This window comes from Brachycentrus maculatus, unplaced genomic scaffold, assembly GCF_059751285.1.
Source record: "Brachycentrus maculatus isolate JH-2025_06_01 unplaced genomic scaffold, ASM5975128v1 h1tg000388l, whole genome shotgun sequence".
Classification (NCBI taxonomy): Eukaryota; Metazoa; Arthropoda; class Insecta; order Trichoptera; family Brachycentridae; genus Brachycentrus; species Brachycentrus maculatus.
The window spans coordinates 997,501-1,022,651 of record NW_028281137.1 but is presented as its reverse complement, the minus strand read 5'-3'; the positions used below and the strand labels follow the sequence as shown (position 1 = coordinate 1,022,651).

At 34.7% G+C, this 25,151-nt stretch overlaps 1 protein-coding gene across 7 annotated transcripts in view; it reads left to right on the top strand.

The window, feature by feature from the left end:
- The first annotated feature begins 2,076 nt into the window (after nt 1-2,076).
- LOC148303068 (uncharacterized) overlaps nt 2,077-25,151 on the top strand; it is a 40,324-nt gene continuing 17,249 nt past the window's right edge. For 4 of the 7 annotated variants that reach the window (XM_088270650.1, XM_088270648.1, XM_088270645.1 and 1 more), the window contains exons 1-2: nt 2,077-2,186; nt 19,983-20,217. In XM_088270650.1, the coding sequence (XP_088126776.1) occupies nt 20,053-20,217 (165 nt within the window). In that variant the 5' untranslated portion in view covers nt 2,077-2,186; nt 19,983-20,052. The remainder of the gene's footprint in view (nt 2,187-19,982; nt 20,218-25,151) is intronic. The other 3 variants (XM_088270651.1, XM_088270649.1, XM_088270646.1) reach the window with 1 other exon arrangement.

The window sequence follows — 25,151 nt, the reverse complement described above, 5'->3', positions numbered from 1 at the left end:
AGATTCGTGATTTATGTTTGGAAAACAGAAAAATGCCAAAACGTTTACTTACTAAACATATAAACAACAGGGGAACTAATATTTCTCAGCGTACAGTGAAGTGACGGCTTGCTGAAGTTGGTCTAAAGGCGCTCAAACCGGCCCGCAAGCCAAAGTTAACAGAGGTGTGATTAAAAATCGTTTGAAATGGGCACAAAAGTACAACTTTTTTATAGTTGACAACTAGAGAAGGGTAAATATCTTGAGTGCCTTCAATTTTTCAGTTAAAAACGATATCTTCCATTTTCAACAGGTATGTTTCTCAGATGAATCCATTTTCCAAATCTTGACTGATAAGTCACAATTTGTAAGGAGGAGGTAAACCATCCCACACATGTCATGGTAGGGTCTGTGATCAATTTCAGAGGTACTGGACGACTTCAAATAGTGCAAGGTACAACGAAACAAGACCAGTATAAGAAAATTTTGGAAGAGCGCCTCTTGCCTCAGCTGACTGAATAGTTTAGCGATGGTGTAAAACTTATTTTTATGCACGATAGAGCTCTGTGTCATAAAACTTAGACTTTAGCTGAAAAAAATATCACTGTTTTGGGCTGGCCTGGGAATTTACCTGACATGAATCCAATCGAAGATGTGTGGGAGCTTATGAAGCGTGAGGTCCATAAATCTACAAGAATGACATAACAAGAGCTGATAGAAAAACTAATTGACATCTGGCATTGCAATACCCACCTTCAGACGGTGGTAAAAAAATGCATTGAAAGTATGCCACGCAGGATAGCATCTCTTATCGCCGCAAAAGGCAGTCACACAAAATACTGATTTTACGTCTTGAAATGCTTTTTTTGTCTACATAATAAAATTATTAGAATGTTAAAATTTATTTGATGGAATGCGTAATATATCAACAATTAATAATTTAACTAAAAAACATTTAAAAATTCACACGATTGGTAATGATGGCAAAATAATTGTAACTGTATTGTTATTTGCTTGATGGGTCTATTAATATGGCACACGACTGTAAACACATGTCCTTTTCTATAAACTAACAATGGTGCATGATTCAATTAATTAATTTATGTTCATTCTGTAATATTCACATACTAAGCATGTTTGTGTTGAATGTATACAACACTATTTGCCACAAACATTTAAATTTTTCAAATCTTCGTCACTTATACTAATCTGTTTTTTCTAATGGTAGGAAGATATTTCTTAATATAAATTAATCAACTTTATTTTACAATGATTGTTCGTAACTGAATCATAATGAGTTCAACACTGCATTACTAACGCATCCTGCAGCTCCCAGCTAGGTGCATAGGGATAAGGATTTACGTTCATACAGTTATCTAAAGTAGTGACACAGCTATGACATGTTGCCATCCTATCCAATTCCGGGATCCCATGACTGGTGCCGGGATTGAGCAACTAGGATTTTATATTAAACCTTCCTTATTCTTACAAATTGTTATTTATTTAACAAAAATAGCAGTAAAGTAAAACCTCGATAGAACGGACGAACTTCGGATATAGCGGACAAAATATCCGATCAAATGTTAAAAAAATACGTTCTGTTAAAAAGTGTCGCGTATAAACAATTTTTAGCGGCCACGAAAATCTTTATTTTTTAATCACAAATTATGTCTCCAAACTTCAAAAGTGCAAACAAAACTTGATTCCTTTTTCAAAGCAGGATTACCGAAAGCAAACGCATCTATATCAAACGGCAACGTCACTTCACGAAGTGTCGGAAGACAGGAAATAGAATTTTGTTTGTGTTTTGTGTTGTTCATTTTGTCCGCCTACGTAGTGTAATGGTCAGCACGCTCGGCTACCGTATTGGAGGTCCCGGGTTCGATTACGAGGGGGAGTCATGTATGTATGTATATAATAGATAAGTAGATACAGATATAACTTACCTCCGGGTATGTAAAAATGATGTAGTGCTGATGAGCCTCTAATAGTGCGGAGAAGCCTTCGTCCAGGCGGGTGGGGGAGTGGGGGAGTGGGGAGTGGGGAGGGGGAGGAGGGGGTGGGGCCACCCGCCGCCGCCCGCCGCGCCCGAGCGCCAGTGCGCGGCGCGCGGCCTGCCTCTGCGTGTGTCTGACGTGAGGTCTCGACTAGTTCCTCGCGCTATATGGTACGTTCGAGTGACTGAACACACCGGGAACGAGCTCGCAGTGAGTTGATTATTTTTTAGATCGATAAATTTTACCGTTGTTCGTCAGCCGGCGCCGTTGTCGGAGCTGCCGGCCGCCGTGCGCGTATAGGAGGGCAGCTCCTCCGACGGTGGCCGCCGCCGCTGGCCAGCGGCCGTCACGGTCCCATTTCACCAGCGGAGACACGTCCTCGCGCGACCGTAGAAAAAGCGATCGTTTCGCCATTCGATAAGCTACGGAACACAGATGTACGGACATATAATAAACTTGTAGGCGCATTCGAGACTTGACTTGTAAAATTAAATGATGAACCATTAGTAAACATAAAAACCTACGCTGCATAAAAAGCAAACGCATCACACCGTTAGTGCCCTACCTATGAACATTTTCTTTGCACCTTTCTCGGTATTGCTAAAGTTGACGTTATATATATACCTACTCCAATATAAATAATTTAAAATATTCGTAAGTGTTTTGTCAGTACATAAATGATACGAATAAAAAACTAGTTTATTTATTGTATATTTTTTTGAAAATCATAACGTGAATGTACTATATCTTATGAAAATGCTCATATTCCTCGCGATTTAGTAACAGCCGGTAGATCGTCGTCGTACATCATTATACACCTACACATGTATCTTTATACATAAACACACACACACATAAGGCACTGCATCGGATCGACGCGGTGTAAACTTGATTGCGAGCCACACGTAGGCAAGAGCCTCGCGCTGCGAATTCTGGTGTACAGAAATGGAATGGGCTAAGAATGGGATAAGGATGACACGAATGAGGGAGCTAGGAGTGATAAGAGTGGACATTACAGCTATATGCCAAATAAGATACACAAGGAATAGTAAGGTCTAGATAGACATGCTCAGTATTAGAACAAAAGCATCCTATTATTGAGCAATCGCTACTTGGTAGTACTTTTTTTACTAGAAATAAAGATGCTTATTTCGAGCGCACTCGAAATGAGCATCTTTACTTCTAGTAAACGTAGGTTTGCTTAAGAGCATGCTAGTGTCGATGTACATATGTACGATGTACGATGTCGACAAAATTGTAAATTAAGTGTCGTATAAAAAATCTTCACTAATATCACACCGCTCAAAGTAGATTAAAGTACCTACCCACGGAGATGATCTCTCAAATAAATGAACTTTTTCTTGAATAATTAATAATATGTAGGTACTTGGTACATTGCCGACATGCGTATGATTATATATCTACCTTATTGCATTGCACTGATTAGCACAAAACAAAAAACCCTTCCTGTTAGTGGATCACTGATCGATGCTTCGTAACGGTTACGTGAACACGAGAACATACTAATTCGAACATGGTCACATCTGCGACGGACTATGTTGTTCATAGTAGTTATCTAGAACGCTTCAGGAGGATGTAAAAGCCACTACAAAAAGTTACGACGTACGTTAACCGTCCGAAGTAATGAAAGAGATGATTAGTAAGATATATAGGCGGTATATATCCACTTGCCGAATAATTTCACCACAATGAGTAGGCAAACAATGATAGATTTGCATAATTCGAGTGAAATTAGCCATAATAATATTGAAAAGTTTTGTAGAGTGGACTTTCTTCTTCCGCGGCGCGGAACAACTCGGACGGCGTAGGTCTTCTGTGTCTGCTTTTAGATCTCTTCTTACTTTGTACTTCTCTTCGCTGCTAGAACTGGAACTTTACTCATCTCTTCACCTTAACTAGCAGTTACACGTCAAACTAGGATTCATCCGAGAGTTAGTTAAGTACTCACTGTAAACGCGCGAAATGATTACGTATTATCGTCCTTAATTTAATCACAGATTTTACAGTTAAATCAAAGCGTCATTGAGGTAAGTATGAGGCGCTCTATAAAATATTCAACATGATTCTTATGATGAAACGTCAAACAATACTGAACAAAATTATTGACAGTTAACACCCGAGGCGTGATCTGTCAATGAAAGTCTTATTGAAAAAAGGTTATAATGAATCATCCTGCATCGTGTGTGGATATACGATGGCGTTTATTTTGGTAATATCGATCATACACCTGTATGATCCCTTTCTATTATATTACGAACAAAATATATTTCTTTATTTACATTAATCGGGGATGTTGTTGATACCTACAGGTGCCTGCCTAAGTACTTAGGACTGATTACTGACTGTAGAGGTACACTCAGTAATCCGTCAAGAGTATTGTAAATACAATACGACGGACTACTAAATAGGCAGGCTATTTTGTATATTTGTCAGGATAAAGTATACAACTTTGAATGATGCTTACGTATTAAGAGATCATTGGCTTATTGCGTATTGATTTTTGGACTGACTTATTCATGTTAGTGACACAAGAGTATAATACTTTTTAATAAGTCAGCCAAGAAATTCGTTTATGATACATATGTAAATAAACACGGTGTATGTAATTACAGTGTATGTACAATATGTACAGTGTGTGTAATATGGTCCCCACCTACGTCAACAGTCACAAATGGACAATTTTAGTTTTTGGATATATATATTACATCTTTAGTTCCAACAACAAGAAAGTATTTCGTAATTTATTACATTTTTCTCGGACTCATCAGACAATATCGTCAGATATAACGTATGTTTGATTCCTTCTCCTGTAAAATTACACTTTATTCCAAAGGTAAAGAATCTTTTAATTTGCTGTGTGTGGTGATGTATTTTTGTTCCTTTGTTTTTATAAAACGAGACAAAAAAACTTTGATTTTAATCATACTTATTTACAAGAATCGAGAATATAGCTCAAAACCGTAGTAAGAAGTAACATAATCATATTTTAGAAAATGGCAATTGAACGAAAAAGTATTATTACCATAACAAAACTATAATACTGAAGCGAAGTGGAATAATTTCAAGCATTTCTTTTAAGCAAATCATTTAGAGAAAGTATGAATTTATCGCTTCCATATTATTATTTCTTACTTGTGAATCGTGAATTGATATGTACTATGTATCTATCTTTGTAAGCAAACAGAAATTATATTTAGATTTATTTATGTCTATATTTGTAATTTCGCATAGCACGTAACATTTAAAAAACAACAACAAAAAACGCATAAAAACGATTCATTAAAAAATAACTTTATGTCCAAGCTAAGCTGATATCAATAACATTAGCTTCCTCGTTTACTATTTGATTTCCTGGTTTACACTTCAAGTTTATATTCTGTTACTGTAGATACTGTACTATAGATAACTACAGTCGTAGACAAAATTTCACTACTAATTGCACCTGTTGGATTTATAATATTTAAAGTAGACACATGTAGTTCGTAGGTGTGTACTTTTACGATTATTCGTAAGCAAAATGTAATGCAACACGGCTCAACACAGGCTATGCCTAAAGAGCCGTAATACATATAGTAAATGTATATATGAAATAAATATGTATCTATGTATTTATGAAAGTAATAAAAAAATGCAGGGAAAGCTCACCTGATTCCGGATTGCATTTAAAACTGTTCAACTTTTGGACTTTTAGACGTAACCACCTGATTTTGGTAGGAAATATTATACCGATTTCAGGATATGTAATTATTTTTAATTTTTAATGTGTATTTTTTGTTCGATTTGAGTACTGTGATATTTTTTGTGATTTTTCGCAATGACATTTCCTTATTATCCATACCTGTTAGTCACTTTACAAATATGAGAAAGACAACATTATTGTGATACCATTAAGTGACTAAAAATATCGAGTTGAAAGATACGAATATGAAAATGGCACGTAATCGGGATACGTGAAATATTGATGTTCTCTGTTCAAGTGGAATAGTACAAAGTAGTTCAGGAAAAATCATTACATCAGGAGTCCATTTGATAATTTTCCCTGAAATCACAGGAGTTCATAAATATATCGGCATTGTGCCGAAAATGCTCATAACCTTACAAAAGCATGGGTTGTAACGCTTTTTAAAATCCACTTATGGCATTTCCATCTAGACAGTTTCTGTAAAGATAATTAAATTTTCTTTATCAGAATATGAGAACTATGGAAGTGATACCGAAGAAATTAAAGCCCATCTATTCTTGCAGACATATTACAAACAATTAGCGGACTATTAGCTAACATTACATAGACTGAATTTTGCACAAAAAATCAGCAAAAATCAGCAGCAGAGAAGATAACATTAAAATATCTTTTTAGTTAAATTAAAGGCTGAAATAAAGTTGACGTGGATGTCCTTGTAAAATAAAACCTGACTCCAAACATAAATAATTATTTCATATCGTACATTATATTCATAAAACCTCACGGAAAAATGCATCGAAACTAAAGGGACATGGCTTTGATCAGTTTTTGAATAATAGTAAGTGAAAAACCTTATTGTTTTCCATATCCGTCGCTTCGATTGTTTTTGTTACTTTCGCCGAATATCTAGTAATACGAGCATTGACAGTGACTCGTTTGTTTGGAAACTATAATTGAATTTCTATACAGTATCATCTTCTCGCGGAGCGATCGAAGTAACCTAACCTAAGCTAAATTAGATTATTTTTGTAGCAAATATTGTTCTGTCGGGTGGTATGCCTCGGCAGCCGGCAGTTGCGCGGCCCCCTCGCCTCCGCAGTCACGTCCTAATAAGGCGACAGGCTCGAACCAGTCCGCCACGCACTCCCCGCCGCGCGCCGCCGCCGCCTCGCGACTCCGCGGCCCTGCTGCAGGGGAGCACATCACCAGATCGGCAGATCAGTCAGCGCGACCGAAGGCGCCGACCGATTCTGTACTCCCCCCGCGAGTCTGTAACTTTATAAAGTACCCTATGATATTACTTAATCAGTTGTACAGTTGCACGTGTTGGACCGGAGAGATTTCGGCTTAAATATATTAATAGGGCAATGTGAAACTGCGCGGAGACCGTACTAAATATGAAGCTTATTAGCCAAACTCCTCGTAATTAAATTACGGGGATGTATAACAAAGGGTGGATGTTGTAGGGCGCAGTTATTAAAATTTTGCATTGGCAATGGATACGGAGATTAAAAGTAGTAAAATCGAATTCGTTAAACGAGTTCACAAGGGATTAAAAGTATTGATATTTAAAAGTAAAAACGAAATTAAACATAAATTTGTTTTCTCTCACGAGTGGATCTGAGAATTGCCGAGTCATTAAACCAGGTCCAGACACCCCGTACGGGAGGGAGCTTTCAATTATGTACTTAATTAAATCTAACGAGCGATTAGATTTCCGGTTCGCCGCATCAGAAATCAAGGGAAAGTATTGACACACGTATATTAGTCGTAAAATAAAACAAATATATGGCATAAATATTCTTGCAAAGAACACAAAATGAACAGTTTTATGTAATAATACATGTCTTTTATAAAAAAGGCATTTACTTTGTTGAAACGTTACTTGGCGTGACTGATATTGTTTTTTGGTAGATACTTTTTATAATTTTACCTATTTATAATTGGAGACAGGAAACTGTTCGTGATAAGGCATTATCTCATTACAAACATTTAACACGATGTTAAAATTGGCTATTTGCAATTTATAATATTGATATTTTGTTGAAATACATGAGCTATAAAATTGAATGTTTTCACTCGTGAAGAAGCTGGTCTAGTCACCATCTGCCAGCCGATAAAAGCTGAACAGCTTGTTCAGAAGGAAAAAAGTGGTCTCGAGAGTGCGAGCCGAGCTGCAAGCACCGCGCCCGCACTTTACCGACCTACCTATCGCTTCCTCCGCGCTCCACGCTCCACGCTCCACGCTCCACGCTCCACGCTCCACGCTGCCGACCAACACTGACTCGTACTTTACATCCAGAACCGGCAGATGAACTAAATCGTGTGTAGGGGAGAGTGCCCACGAGTGGGACAGAGGATGAATGGGACAATCGTCCTCCAGCCCAAACTATTATTACAAAAAAAAATAAAAAATTACCCAACATTAACGCTACGATATTAGACAGATTAATCCTCAAACCTTAGTTCTCGACTGACAGTAAAGCGAGTAAGACGTGTTACAATTTTTTTGCGTCAAAAAGTAAATTATATATTGCAATTTGATTTTGTTTGTACATATAGGTTATGATAAGTGCTGCGATTGATAAATACAATTATTTAAGTTGGTTCTCTCAGGATATTATAAAGTATGTTTCATCAAATTTACTTTAGAATAAATGTATCGATTTATCTATTTTTCTAAAAATCACGCATTTTCTTGAATGGGACGCGCGCAGTGATCATGAATGGGACGGTCCCACTCAAGGGAATTGCCCCATTCATGGCGAATACTTTTAATTTATATTAAAAATCGTTTGTACTCGTTTGTATTACACGCATTGTAAACATTATATTGTTTTTAGGTTATAATGCCAAAAACACGGCATCGTTCACCAACCATCAATCACCAACGTTCTAATTGAAGCTGCTGTAGAAGAGGTTTTAAATAAAAGCAAAATATTAGGTCGGTTGCAAAGACATATGCAATAGGAAAATCTTCTCTTTATAGACATGTCAAACAAGTAAAGGCTGATAGGAAATAAAAGAGCCTATCAGCGGAAGCTAAACTGGCAGTGCATAACGGAGTCCTGGTTCTAACTCTAATGTATGGAAGTGAAACATGGAGTTGGCAAAATAAGGATGAAAGTAGACTGAATGCAGTCGAAATGCGATCTCTCAGAAGAATGTGCGACAAAACGATGTATGATAGATATTCGAATAGTGAAATAAGGAAGGAATGCAAAGCTGAAATAAGCATAATCGATAAAATTAAGAAAAATGTGTTGAGATGGTTTGGACATGTAGAACGAATGAGTGAGGATAAAACGGTTAAACAAATTTACTAGGCGAATGTTATTGGAAAAAGGAGCAGAGAAAGACTGAAAAAAACATGGCACGATCAGGTAAGCCAAATAGTTGCAAGTGGTCAGGTTGGAGTCGTAACAATCGGCGGGTATGAGTGAGGAGATGCATGAACGTGGAAGAGGCGAAAAGAATGTTTGCAAAGACAGAGTGGTGTGGCGTTATATTCTTTCTACCTATCCCTGCGGGGAAGCGGCGTGATAGTAAGTTAGTTTTTTTAGTTAGTTAGTTCAGTCTGAAGCGAGAAGAAATACTTTCCACGTATTTAAATTCAGCTGGAAGAATATGTTCTACAGTACAGAAATAAATCAGTAAGGGGAAATCAAGTATAATATCTGACACTTCAGAAAAGGACAAGTTTTTGAAAATACAATTATTGAAGAATGGAAAATGAAAACCTATAGATAGACCATAAAATAAGCCTAACGCTAAAAGAGTTTTAAAAAAAACTCAGTTTTCAACAAAATATTTCAATGAGTGATGACAGAGATCAGTTCAGATAAATCAGTTGAAATAGAAGGTGTATCACTGACAAAAACAAAAGGAAAGGAGGATAATAAGTGTCACATATGTGAAGGAGAATATCAATAAAGTTTTATGCAATGGCTTAAATGTAAATTTTGTGGCCCATGAAAAAAAAAATTGCCAAAAATGTTAAATAAAATTTCTTTTACATGTGTCTACGTATTATACGAAAGTGTCTACAGATGATTTTTGTTTTAAAATAGAATTATTCCATCAATCTAGCATTTTAATTACTGTCCTATTCATGGTATACTGGTGTCCCTCTCATGGGAGGGTGTTTATGAATGGGACATTTTAGGACATGATTTGAAATCGATTTTTCAGGCAGTTAGGTTAATTTTTTTAGAAAACAAAGTACGGCATATTTGTAGCTAAAAGATTGAATAAAGAGAAACCACGTTTACTTTTTGTGATTAATTTTACAGAGAAGAACTATAGAGGCAAAATCAAAAACGTCCCATCCATGGGCACTCTCCCCTACTAGTTATCCCCTCTGAAGGGGAGTTTCAGCCCACTCTACGTATGGCTGAAGCCGAGACAGAATCACGATCTGTGGAAAAAAAGAGGAAAATGCACATTTACAAGATGACACACAAAACGAATATAAGATCACCAAATAATGATTGGCACCATTAATAGTTAGGTAATAACTATTTTAAACAAACTTTTAAAGAAAAGACCTGTTTTCTTTTATTTATATTGATGCCTTGGATAAATACATACACATATATGTGTACATAATATATACCATATATATATATATATATATATATAGGTCTTTGCAACCTCTTCGCCTCTTCCACATTCATGCATCTCCTCATACATACCCGCTGATTATTCCGGCTCCTGACTTGACCACTTTCAAGTACTTATTTGAAATACTTGATCATACCAAGTTTTATTCGGTCTTCCTCTGCTTCTATTCCAACCACATTCGCCTCAATACACCTTTCTTAATTTTATCGATAGTTCTTATCTCAGCCTTGCATTTTTTCCTTATAATGGTCGAATGGTCGAACTTCTATCATACAACGTTTTTTCTGCGATAACGCATTTGGACTGCATCCAGTCTACTTTTATCCTTCTTTTGCCAACTCCATGCTTCACTTCCATACATTATTCACTTCCATACATATGGTTTGGAACCAATACTCAATACTTTGTTTACTGCCCGTTTAGCTTTCGCTGATAGGGTTTTATTTACTATAACTGAATTCAGTGCACTATTCAGTCTGTTCTCAACATTCACTTTCCTTTCTATATCATTATGAATATTTTCATCCCTAGAAAACATATTTCCCAAATATACGAAATCGTCTACCTGTCCCGAAATTTCCCCATTTACCATTATCTGCAATAATCTCTTTCAAAAACCATGTCTTTGGATTTGTCAACATTCATCAACAAATTACTTTCCATTGTACACCTTTGACACCAGCTGCAGATCTTCTTTACTATCGGCAAGAAGCACACCATTATCAGCATATAAAAGGCAGCAGACAGTAGGTATGTATTAAACAGCTATGAAATTATACATCCCTGTTTTACACCGTTAGAAATACCAATCCAAGATAAAAATGAACCATTTACCCCAGTGCATGCAGTGCTATCCCCGTACAAGGCTGCAATGGCTTGGATAAGCTTGCTTAAGAATGCTTACTCCATACTCAGATAAAAGCTTCCACAGCGTCGTTCTTTCAACTCGATCCAAGTCCACAAATGCGCAGAAAAGTTTTTGGTTTTTGCCAAAAACTAATCTAACACTGCGCAAAGCAAAACTTTGATCAGTAGGTACACCCTTTCCCATTCACTCTAAACAACCCACATTTAGTATTTTGTTTATGGTTTACTATAAAGATTCTTCCATACGTCTTACCAGCAAAACTCAGCACACTAGCTTTGTACTTCCCATTTCCCACCCTAGAACCCTTTCCCTTGTGGAGAGGTATTATAACTGCCCTTCTTTAAAGGAGGAGATTGGTCTCCTCCATTGATTACTCCCATCGATTGGTCGACGGGAGTATAACTTTCCTCTTGACACCGGTTAAAGAGTCTGTTCAACCAAGTGAGAACTATTCCGCCACCATTCTTGATGTATTCTGAGACAAAATTATCGAATTCTACAGCTTTTCCATTTTAAAATATTTCCATACCTATCTCCCTTGAATTCACACATATTTGAAGAAATGCATTTACGTCACTAATGATGTTCATAGCACGAGTTTCATGCACCTCCTCAAAATACTCTTTCCATCTTTCTTTTATTTCTTTTTTATTCGTCACCATTTTTTCGTCTTTCGCTGCAATCGATTTTATACATCCGTTCTCATTTAGGTTACAGGAGTTTTTGACTTCTTTCCAGAAAAAAAAATATCTGTAAATTATTAGTAATTTTTACCCTTCCTTCCTCTCTCAACAGTCGTTTTCGTTCACTCATCGCTCGTTTAACTCTCATTTTACATTTTATAATAAATACATATACTCTTTTAACCGATTCATACCCTGACACGCTGGAGCGAAGTTAGGTCGCCCCGACTAGAGGAGCAGGGCGCCATCATGCGGTACAATTCCGTTTTTCAGTTTTCATTCACACAATAAATCTAAATACTGACTTTTCATCCACCGACTCAAACTCGCCGATCAAAACCGACTGCTTCGAGACGTGTTAAATCTGGCTCTATAATCTGATTAATAGTAAATTAACATACTGTTATGTGTAGTATGCGTATGGTTAGTCGCCGGTTAGTGATAACACACCTAGCGTTATAGACATGCAGCTAGGTGTGAGGTACGTACAAACATGATACTCCACTCGTATCGAGCACACGATCTGCGCATCGCCATCGTAGCGCACATGTATAATCTAGTCAATCTGCAGTAGGCAACTAAATAATATGTTTGTGCGAGTGATAAAAATAATTATCTCGAAATTGGTTTCGCGTTTAACCGATCGTTGATGTTTTTAGTGAAATACATTTTTTTCGCGATCTGATAATAATCTCGGTCGAGAAAATTATGGATTTGTGCATAATATAATGTTTATTTGCATGTAAGTAATATACGAAACTATTATGCTCTAAGAAAAATAGAACTCTTCATTTGTTCTACTTCTCGCGCTCTCGGAACACCGGAAGTATGGGATCATGCCGCTATAATATAGCGTATTATGTTTCCGCTCCGTGGCCTTGTGATCGCGGAACCCTGGAATCTTCTAAACTACTTTCTTCAGTTGTGCAACCAAGAAAATCGGGATTCTTCGTCTTCCAGAACATTGTCTAAGTTGCTTAATTGTTGCTGAAATACCGGGGTGTCGATTCCACGGGAAATTAACGTTTAAATTACGTGGTAAAACTTACTGGACAATACTTGTGGATTAACATGGAGTGCAGGAACAGGAACCTAGTGCCACGATACATCAACATCCGGACCTTCGTCTTCACTAACTCCGCAGCAGTTGTTGTGAATGTAACATAGAATTTTGTCTAGACTCACACCAGTCTGATGATGTCGGTTACGACGAAACCCGGTTGCTGGTCAAATAAAATTCATGTGGAAAAAATACGTGGTTATTTTATTCTAGTTATAAAATAATTTAAATACTCTTGGCCTTCTCTTGTATTCAGCACAGATACGGTGATATATTGCAGGTATATAGTTATATTATATGAAAAGTTATACAACGAAAGTATTATACCCCTACTTTACGTTTATTAAGGGGCTGAGGATTTTTTTTTGATGAAATCAAAAAATTATGTGAATTAGTTTTTTTGCATACAAAAACCTAAATGGAGGGAACGTACAGATTGGGGGTGTTGAAAAAACATTTTGAATTTAATTTTTGTAAAATTGTAATGACAACGAATAAAACAAACAAAAAACATAAAAACTGCACGTAAACGATGATCGCTAATAATGTCAAAAAAGAAGCGTTACAGATCGAGGCCAAAATTAAATGACAGTACATGAGGGTAATGAACGTACGAAAATATATCGGGACTGAAATAATTACACGCAATTGGCGGGAAAATGTTAAATACGGAGACGTAAAATCCGGGATTCACTTTAGTTATAGGAAAAACGAATTTATCAGTCTAAATTATATTCAATTTTATTAAATTTTACAATAAAGTATCTATTTTACAATAGAGTTTTTTATCTCGAACTTATGAACTTATTTATTTTCACTAGAATTCTCAATCACAGGTTTTCTACCGCGATTGGTTTAAGTATTTAGAGGTACAATAAATTCCACATTATGTGTATTGTACTCGTAATGCATTACCTGTAATACAGTAAACGATGCAATTGGTTAAAACATAATTTTGCAAATGATTTTCACGTATGTAAATGTATATATATATATATATATATATATATATATATATATATATATATATATATATATATATATATATATATATATATATATATATATATATATATATATATATATATATATATATATATATATAACGTGGTAATATTTTCCTTTTGAAAATTAAGTGTAAATAATATGTAAAGTGGGTGTATAATAATAAAATAAACAATGTGTTGCTTTGTAATTAAAGTTTATTCTTAATTTATCTTTATAATAATTTTTATATCTATCTATCTATCTATCTATCTGATTCTGACAGTTAATAATATTATCGGAAGTCTTTTGTTTAATTCTGAGCGACGCATGCGGCATCTGGTGGTAGAACTGTTTTATGTAGGTACTTTTTGTAAGTACTTAATAAAATGTATAGGTAGGTACCTAGTTATTTTATTACATCTCCCCCCTTGGGGATGAAAATTCATAGTAAAATTTTCACTCGTCCTCCGGATCATCTTCTTGTATAAGTTTAGTGATATGATAAAGTTTTTTTTTTTTTTTTTCTTTCTTTCTTTTTTCCTTCTTTTTTTTCTTTCTTGTTTTTTTTCTTTCTTCCTTTTTTTTCCTTTTTTTTCGTTCTTTTTTTTTCTTTTTTTTGTATTTTTTTTTTCTTCTTGACCCTTTTAAAGTAGACACAGTTTTTCTCAATCCATTTGTTTTTTTCTTTTGAATTCCTTCATTTTTATTCAGATCTCTTAAAGTATCTTCTAATATAACCAAATGTACAACTTTTAATTGTTCATCTGCATTTTTATTCGATTCTAAAACTGGATTCCGGCTTAGACAATCTACTTCTAAATTCTTCTTTCCTGGAGTATATTTTATTTCATCTTTCGTAGAAGTTTTTTTTACTTTATTTTTATTTTCATTTTTCAAGCACTGTTTCTGTGTTATTTGTATGTCTTCATTTTTATTCTGATCTTTTGAAATATCTTCTAATTTAACCAAATTTACAACTTTTAATTGTTCATCTGCATTTTCATTCGATTTTAATACTGGATTCCTGCTTAGACAATCTACTTCTAAATTCTTCTTTCCTGGAGTATATTTTATTTTATCTTTCGTAGAAGCTTTTTCTATTTTATTTTTATTTTCATTTTTCAAGCACTGTTTCTGTGTTATTTGTATGTCTTCATTTTTATTCTGATCTTTTAAAATATCTTCTAATTTAACCAAATTTACAACTTTTAATTGTTCATTTGCATTTTCCTTCGATTCTAATACTGGATTCCTGCTCATACAATCTGCTTCGAAATTCTTCTTTTCTGGAGTATATTTTATTTTATATTTTGTAGAAATTTTTTCCACATTATTTTTATTTTCATTCTTCAAGCACTGTTTCTGTGTGATTTGTAAATCTTCATTTTTATTATTAATCTTATCATCGTCCTTTGTTTTAAACCAGCATGTTGCTTCAGGGTGATATCGAGTTCCCTTATTTAATTTTTCACAAATCTTACATGGACTTTTATCTTTAATTTTATCACTAGTTCTTAGATTTCCACGTCTTCTTTGATTATCTTCTAATCGTTTTCTTTGATCATCTTCTAATTTTTCTCTCTCACTCCGAACATATTGTAGTAATTGTTTTAATACATCTAATGTTTCATAATCCATTTCCATTTAACAAAATTGTCGTTTTATAACGTGGTAATATTTTCCTTTTGAAAATTAAGTGTAAATAATATGTAAAGTGGGTGTATAATAATAAAATAAACAATGTGTTGCTTTGTAATTAAAGTTTATTCTTAATTTATCTTTATAATAATTTTTATATCTATCTATCTATCTATCTATCTGATTCTGACAGTTAATAATATTATCGGAAGTCTTTTGTTTAATTCTGAGCGACGCATGCGGCATCTGGTGGTAGAACTGTTTTATGTAGGTACTTTTTGTAAGTACTTAATAAAATGTATAGGTAGGTACCTAGTTATTTTATTACATATATATATATATATATATATATATATATATATATATATATATATATATATATATATATATATATATATATATATATATATATATATATATATATATATATATATATATATATAAGTAGATAATTGTAGTGTTCCTTTTTATTGATCAATGCGTATTTACTAATAAATATAAGTAGGTTGGTAGGTAGAAGGTACATTATGTGACGGTTATGTGCGTACTGTGGCTCGCAGCAGTAGGAACCGAGCACCGCCCACGGGGCCTTCTGACGACCCGTAGTTCTATAAATGGATTGATACATTATTGGCATGTTGCTAAACCCGGGTTTCTCTCGACGGTCTCACTTTGCGACACAAGCTCAATTTTGTTTTCATTTTTACACTACGATTCTCCTTAGAAAATTTTCACTAAAAAAACACTTCTTGTATGTATAATTTTTTATCCATAACAAATGGTGAACATAAATATATTATTATGTTTACCATTTGTAAAATGCCATAAACACAAAGGCATTTTATGAATATTTTCATGAGAGTTTAATTGTATGTGGTGGTTTATTAAATTATCACGATTATCGATGTTAATATAATATAAATAATAATAGATGAAAACGTTAAATGGAGTTTGATTGAATTATTTGGAAGAGCGACAAGTTTTGAGTGAAAAGAAGAGAGTTCTTGCATTGTTCGCGTGGCGTTATAATAAATATTTAAGACTATTTCGGTTCACTTTTTGATTGCCTATTGTTTTAGTCTGTAAAGCAAGTCGAGCACGAAGTTATTTCAAAAGTATATTTAATTTAATGCTGAATAATTTCAATAATTGCACGTAACGTGTCTACCTGCTTGTGTAGATTCTACGGACGTGTTATTATAAAGGCAGACGGAGAAATCTTAAAAGGCAAATGTTCCGATGTAGTCGATGTTTCGCCCACGTAAATGTGCTTTAGTAAATAAGGCAATAAGAGGCAAGAATCCCTACTGTATGGTATTTAGTATATAATTTTTCTATATTTTTCTATTTCATTGTATTTCACTTCGACATCCTGTCAAATAATTCATCCATTTCTTTCTAACGATTATCGAATAAAATAAGACGAGCGACAAGGAACGATCACAGACGAGCGACAAGGGATCATCACAGCGTCATAATAGGCCATAATTGGAGTAACGCCATTTGGTACAACGAATTATTGCAAAACTCTTCTCGTATTAAATCACTTTCTTTAAAATTAAAATGATTATTAAAAAAAGGTAATTAGTTTTCTACAGCATTGTTGACATTCCAATACTTTTGTGTTGGCACGCGCGTGCGCAGAGCTGTAATAGTGTGCAGGGTCGGGTAATTACACACAATGAAAGTGATTCACTCTCGCTAGTTTTTAGTTGTAAAATCGCGCTAACCTCACGCCGCCATACTTCGGGTGTCCCCTTTCGTCGTACCGGAGCCCGAAGTCGTCGGGACACAGCCTCGAACCGCAATCGGGCGCTGCGGGGGCGCCTGGCCGCCTCCGCGGCCCACGAACACCGAAACTTGCCCAAATCAATCTCTCGCCGTAACTCGCAACACCGCGCACCGGCAGCCGGGAAGGCGCTCCACGTGCAACAACAGAGAACAAATGGTCATGTCCATGTCAATATTACCTGTAAGGATAGTACGCGACTAACCTTAGGATATAATATAAGATATCACAATATGTGAATGATAATTAAAATGAAGAATAGGAATGTCAGTTCGTTTCTCTTCGGTGAATAACAGCTCCCGGGTTGGTTGCGATTACGATTTGTTAAGATGATTGATGTGTTTGTTTAAGTAGGTTACATGTGTATGGTGTATGTGAATGCACCGCAACGTTCCGAATCGACAGAAAATGAAGTCATCGACTCGACTCGGCAATCGTGGCCGTGAAACCCTGAAGATGCTACGAGCACTGTAGCTCTCTTGTTCACTGTCTATTACTACATAATGTCTGGGTACATAATTACTCCGATGCTTTATACCGTAACATTGTTTGAGCCTTATTATTATAACGAAGAATATTAAATTCGCATAACCTTCGCGTCAATGTTATTTCATAGTCCATCACCAAATGACTGCTGTGCCCGACGCCTGTTAGTGTTAGGTGAGTTAATCCGTGGGACGATATTATTTGTTGTCTCCCACTAGGAAGTAGGACTGATTCTTTTATTTTGTGTTACACCAACCAGTACACATCGCGAACTACTTAATATGTATACAATTATCGACTGACTACTCAGATTTATATAGAAACCTATATGTCACTTCTGGGTAAAAAAATTAAGAAAATACTTCACGTCTCGCATAAAAACCAAACAAAAGTACAAAACCTGTCCCGTTTATATCGTTTGAATCTCATCTATATGTTCTCGTACAATTAACAATAATAGTCAGCTGTGGAGAAATATTAGAATTCAATTTGGTAGATAATGAAAAGTGTAAGTAGGTAAGTAATATTATTATGACAGCTGTGATAATAATGACCTTCTTAAAAATATCTCCATTGTAAACAATTTGTAAAAGGTAGCACATAACACATCGCAGTGTAAATTTAGATTTTATTATACTGATGACAAAATGTAAAACATAAAGTTCGAGCATAAAAATTATATTATAAGACTTGTCTGAAGTCTTTGAGGCCTTCAACTGGTGTTCGAGGGTTGAGTTTCATCTGTTCTTTCCTCCTAACTTCAGAATCGTAAAATCCTCGAGGTCAGAACGGAAGAACTGAAAACATTGTCTTGTATTGCCACAATCTTGCCTAGATGGCTATGGACGTGTTACAAGATTCGACTGGACCGAGTCCAAGGCTAGAATTATAGTGAAAATATAACGCGTTGTCTACGTTGTGTTATTAGCTTTTATTAAATATCTTCCGAATGTAAGTTTACCTTTACTTCTGAACTTTTATGTTTAACGACTTTGCAAAACGGTTGTCCATCAGTTTTGTCAGGAAATTAATGATATCGAAAAGAAAATTAATTCGTATTTGTTTTTTGCCGAATAAAATTAAAGTTAAAGTTATCTACACGGCCTACGCTTCAACTTTCGTATGGGATACCGGGACACTATTGAATACGCGTGGAAGTTAACGTTTTAACTATGTAGTGATTAACTCTACTTCTGTTTGGTAAAAACGAATATTTATATTTTTTTCGGTAATTTTAACTTCCAGACAATACGAACCGATAACTGGTTTTATAATTCCTAAGTCATTAGAAATAAACATCCATAAGTAAAGTAACGTTATCTACACTATGCAGTTAAAAAGTTTACTTTCCTATGTAATCGTCGCGCGTCGCCCAGAAGGTCGATTCCAAACGCGTCAACTACATACATACATACATACTGTATATTTATTTATCTAAACCAGCGACTCCCAAAGTGGTCTACAACGACCCCCAGGGGTCTACGAAAACATGCAAGGGGTCTATGTTTTAATTTGAATTTATTGAATAAATGTATCAAACCTAACATGTGTGCTTTTTAATTTTCACTATAAATATAGTGAAATCACTACCGTTATAAATTTAAATATTTCAAAGTGAGCACTACATATATCGGCTGTCAAAAATACTTTTGAAGTTAATTAATTTGCTAAAAATCAATATCAGGTAAGGCGGGGGGGGGGTCTACCCAAAATCGAAAAACATGGCAAGGGGTCTACGAGACAAAAAGTTTGGGAACCTCTGATCTAAACTAAGGACTTTTGTGTCTAACCACTTTAGAATTTTAAAATCAGTTACTAATCTTTACTAATGTCATCGGAAAAACCCATAAAATATGAAATTGTTTTTATCCCAGAGAATAAAGATCTGGGCCATGTTTGGACCTGGCTTATAATACCAGCTGATAATTGTTACACTTTAATGTATTTTTACGATAAATGTCGCATCTATACTGTGTTTGTTTTATGTTACTTTACATGTCGTAACTCGTTAGATAAATCTATGATCCGCTGTCTCATGTCCCAACGCGTGTAGGAGGAATCTTCGGATGTCCTCGACACTATAGTCGTCTTCTGTCGAACCTTCCGCTCTTCGTGGGTCGGACAATATGACAATATGTAGCGAAAGACTTACGCGCTGTTATCTCGCAGATACTGAGCGAAGAGCCGAAGCTGCCGCCACAGCCGAGTACAGCGAACGATCGACCCGCCCAGCGCGGCGATGCTGGCGCGCCGGGAGGCCGGCTCGGGGGCCGGCGCCGCTGCGGCGCCCCTGATGGCGCCCACGGTGCGCCGCGCCGAGTGGACCAGCGACCAGCAGGGCCTGCAGCAGCACGCGCAGCTCGAGACCACGCACTGGAGCGCTCCGCAACATTCCTATGGGAAGGTAGGTATCCTTCATTTCACGCAACACATACAAAACAATTTCCTTTACTCAAACTCGACAATTTAGTTTTTAACAGAATAAGGAAACATTTCAATTTAGATTTTCCATCAGTTGCCATTTTGAAATTGCCCGGTTGTAGTTAATACTAAGTAGTTAATGGTAAGATGACGATTTTAGTTGCGAGTTGATTGTAAAATAAAACAACTACATAAGTATGTATATATTTTCCCCACTTTTATTTCATTCGAACAATGACCGTGTTTAGTCGTTACCGGCATCATCAGATTGGTGATGTCGGTAACCGCGAAACCCGGCCACTGATCAAATAAAATAAAGGTGGAAAAACTAAATAGTTGTTTATTTACTATAAAAAATGCAGTTCCATGAAGAAATGTCAGTACAAAACTTTTTTGTGAGTCGATTAAATGTAATCAACTCACTTAAAAAAAAAAACAGATAATGATCTGAGGCTTGCCACTGGACATTTAAAAATCCAAGGATCGCGAAGGAAGGAGGTTAGTACGTTTTGTATTCGGTTAGCCAAAGGTTAGGTAAACGTAAGATTAAAATGTTTCCAACCGTTTGCCTTGTGACGGAGACGACGCGTACGACTTCCTTCGCCAAGTGCTGCGAGACACGTCACGAAATTATTGTTATGAGTCGAATTGAACGGAATATTATTTATTTACGTCTATTCATTTCCGGTTTTCTAAACAAAGGGATTTTGAGAGTTTATGCGTTAAACAAAAATCTGCAGCCGCCGAATATTGCACCGAGAAGTCACGCAATATTCAAATGTATCATTTTGCATCCCACACGACTAAGTAGAGTTCACCGAGCCTTGAACTACTTTGGATAAATCATTTAGATAATTTTAAAATCTTATTACTCCTTTGTATTAACGTTCCGACCTACATAATATGTATGTATCAGAGTTACCGAGTGTCATTTCAACTATTTACCGCTTGATAATAAATATTTTTATTCAATAATCTTTTCCATAACAAAATATTATTAGGTTTAAGTTGCTACTGAATTTTCTTGGAGGAACTCATTTCATAAAAGAAATAAAACCACTAAATAGCTTTTTTTCACTGTTTAAAAAAACAATGTTAAATAAAACTTGGTCGCTGGCCAAAATAAAGGTGGAAGGAGTTATGATTGTTTATTTCTTATAAATACTAATTAAGTTCCGAAAATAAAGTTTTTATTAAGTTTTTAACGGGTGTAAAATCATATTAAATTATTAAAATCCTACACCGAAAAAATGCTAAATACTTTTACTGTGATTTTATAAAACCTCCCCGATTACCCCTAAATGATTTTAAATATATCTACAGATACAATAAGTAAGAAAAAACTACAACAACATCTATTCTAATCACTTCCATAATTTTCCCCTTAATTTTATCGAGAGATTCATATTTCACAGTTTAATTAAATAGCCCTTTGTTGTATGTTAAGAAAAGCCCCCAATATTACTGCTAAAAGTTTTTTTCATATATTTTTGAAATAATACAAAAATGTTTATTATTATTCTCAAAACTATAGTTTTGAATCTAGAGTTAGTGTAGAATAATTTTTATTATGAATAAAAAAATATTCTACAATAGAATTTTGTATCTATGGCGCATGTTTATGTATAAGTATATGCTTATTTTTTTAAAATTTACTATCGTAGCTAAACTACCGATCACCGATCTTTTGGTCTACTAAGATATCGGTGTATACACCTGATGATGGTCGATAGGTACCTCCTCGTGGTCATCTTATTTTAATCCGCACACAATGAACACACATCGAGGTAATGTTTGGAAAATTGATCCGTTTACCTAACACGTGTTTTTGCGTATGTTTTGTCTGTAACTGAAATTCTAAATGGGGATGTTCTCTGTTTAGTAATGGCGATGTTAAGGTGGTGGCGATGACGAGATGACGAGATGGCGAGAGTAACGATATAGGTGGGGTTCGTTAAGCACTATCAGATCCCCTTTAACCCGAAATAAGCTCACCAATTCCCGAATAAATAAAATAAATAAATAAATAAATATTTTAAGGATGCGATGTGTCGCGACAGACTTAGCCGGGCTGGACAACTTGTGAACATGGAAGGACTAGAACAGCAGACACGAATTCATCCACCCGACTAGCCCGGAACCGAGCTATTTTAATATCGTATAGTGAAATGCATAATATTGTATCGAGTATATCAACACGTAAATACGAGAGCGCATACCGCGAGTGTTACTTAATCCTCCATAGCGGCACGCTACCGTTTCAAACTAATTATTTTTAAAATTATTTATACGTTTACGTAAGTAGTCAACAACGAAAAGATTTTGGCATAAGTTATAGCATATCAATGCAAAAGTGTTATCAAAGTGTAGAAAGTGGAAATTACAATTTCCTTAAAAAATTACGTACTCGGTCAGTTTTAAATTTGATCACAGGGTAAATAAGAATTTCTTATTCATAAACTGAATCGCGGTATTAAGGCTTCAATTATTATGCAGTTCCTGAAATAAATTCCTATAATCATGCGAAAACCTCGATTTCCATACGTTATACGTCCGAACGAGGACGAAACCAAATAGTGTAATGCGAAACGTGAATTCCTAGTTACGAACCAAACAAATGTGTAGAGGAAAGAAAAGAAATAGAAAATATCAAAATATAAAACGAATATTTTACTACTAGGGTTATGTTTTTTTTCAGTTTCTGCTACGTCCATTTTCCTTGGTATTATTTTAAACATTATTTGATTTTAGCCTTGTAGTGACATTTCTTTGTGAAACTGCATTTTATATAATAAAACAATAACTATGTATTTAAACGATAACTATATACTCTTTTTCCACTTTTATTTTATTTGACCAGTGAACGGGTTTTGTCGTTAACCACGTCAGTATACTCGTGGGAGGCTAGAAAAATAAATGTGTAAATTTTTAAAAACACAAGGCACGAGTTGAAAACTATGATTTTATATGGTTTTTCTGAAAAAAATAATATGGGAAGTGTATTATATAGTAATTATATTAAATATTTAAAGCAGGATTATGTATAATTTTGTTTAAAATATATATATTTTGATTTAATACTTAAAAGCTCGTTTAATCTTCTATTAACTAATTCAGAAATTGAATTGATTATTTTAGATGTAATTCGCGAGTTAGCTGACATTCGCGCGAAACTGAAAGTGTCTGAACACTCCGAATATCGAGTCCCTCATTATGAATTATGAGTGCTCTACATTTGGTTTAGAAAGTATCCGTTCTTTGTGATAAAAGTATATTTTCTCTCGCCGCCGTCACTCCCCGCGAAGTGAAGTTTCTACTTCCGTAAAGAGTACTCGGGTACTCGTCGGCAACAATTATACTTTTATCCGATCAACAATAAACTCGGACGTTTTACCGTTGACTTCAATAAAATCACATGATTGGAATCGTTAAGATAATCCTCGGAGACAGTAGCGACTCCATCGGTCCGCCCTGGTCGCCAGAGTCGCTAGGCCGGTCTGGTCAGATGGATTGTGTGAAAAGCTAAGGAGGTTCTAAAAACCACATTGAAAACCTAAAATATTTCTTTTCTTATACCACGAAACACATTTTAGTAAAAATAGCAACAAGAGTAAAGTAACAAAAGTAAAATAGTAATCTCCAACTAGACATACGTAGCTACGTTACATACACATCACTACATGGTCACAAACATAAGACAGTATGTACATAAGTAGTGACAGATACTTACGAGCACATAGCCTATACCCTATACTTAACTGTTAAACAAGTTGAATCTGGTGAAACTCGAGTCGGCTGTGATTTGTGACAAAAACCTGTAGCTGTACTGTAATGATTTTTCACCATAAATGGTCGAGTGTGGTTTGACACTACGATCCTTATTTGTTCTATCTTTTTTTTAACACATTCAATATATATATATATATATATATATATATATATATATATATATATATATATATATATATATATATATATATATATATATATATATATATATATATATATATAAATATATATATATACATATATATATATATATATATATATATATATATACATATATATATATATATATATATATATATATATATATATATATATATATATATATATATATATATATATATATATACAAATATAATTAAAAAATTATAGCGTTACAAATCATTTAATTTAAATACATAGGTATAAATATGCAAAAGAAAAAAATCCGTGGGTCAATGAATTTTGTCGTTCAATTTGTAGGTAGGTACCTACACATTTATATTTGAATTTATTTATCTTTTATTTCAAATATAATCTTCGGTGAGGTGAATTAAATGTTTGTTTTTTGATACATGTATTTTATAAAAGTGAATTATTGTAACATAACGAAGAATGGCAAAAGAACAGAGCCCTCGTGGTCTCACTCGTTTTCAATCTGTCGTTGAACTATAAATTTTCGCAATTTTTATCGTAGGCTACGCGTGTGTTTCGTTATTTCCAGGAAGTAAAACGATATTTTTCTTCTTATATTGGTATATATCATAAAATATATCGTAAAAATTATGCTTTTAGCTATATGAAGCTACGATATACGGGATGCTGATCGGCCTAATATCTTTTGTTGTATGGAGCTTTCGGTACAAAGTTAGAGAGAATTTTATCAGGATTTGTAAATACAGATAAAAACCGGACTATTTTTTACAGCTTACTAAGTAAGAATCGTTGAGAAGTTTTGCTTCCCTCGATGTACGTATGTAAATTTATATGTTACATAGATACTACAAGTATGTAGTCGTATGTAGAATCATCCAATAAATCTGTCGATTATATGGTGTAGCCATGTAGCAAGTAACGTGGCAAGGTAATGGCATAATCACACTATGATGTATTCTATTTTTTAGTTTCACATCTCCATAAAATGAAATACTA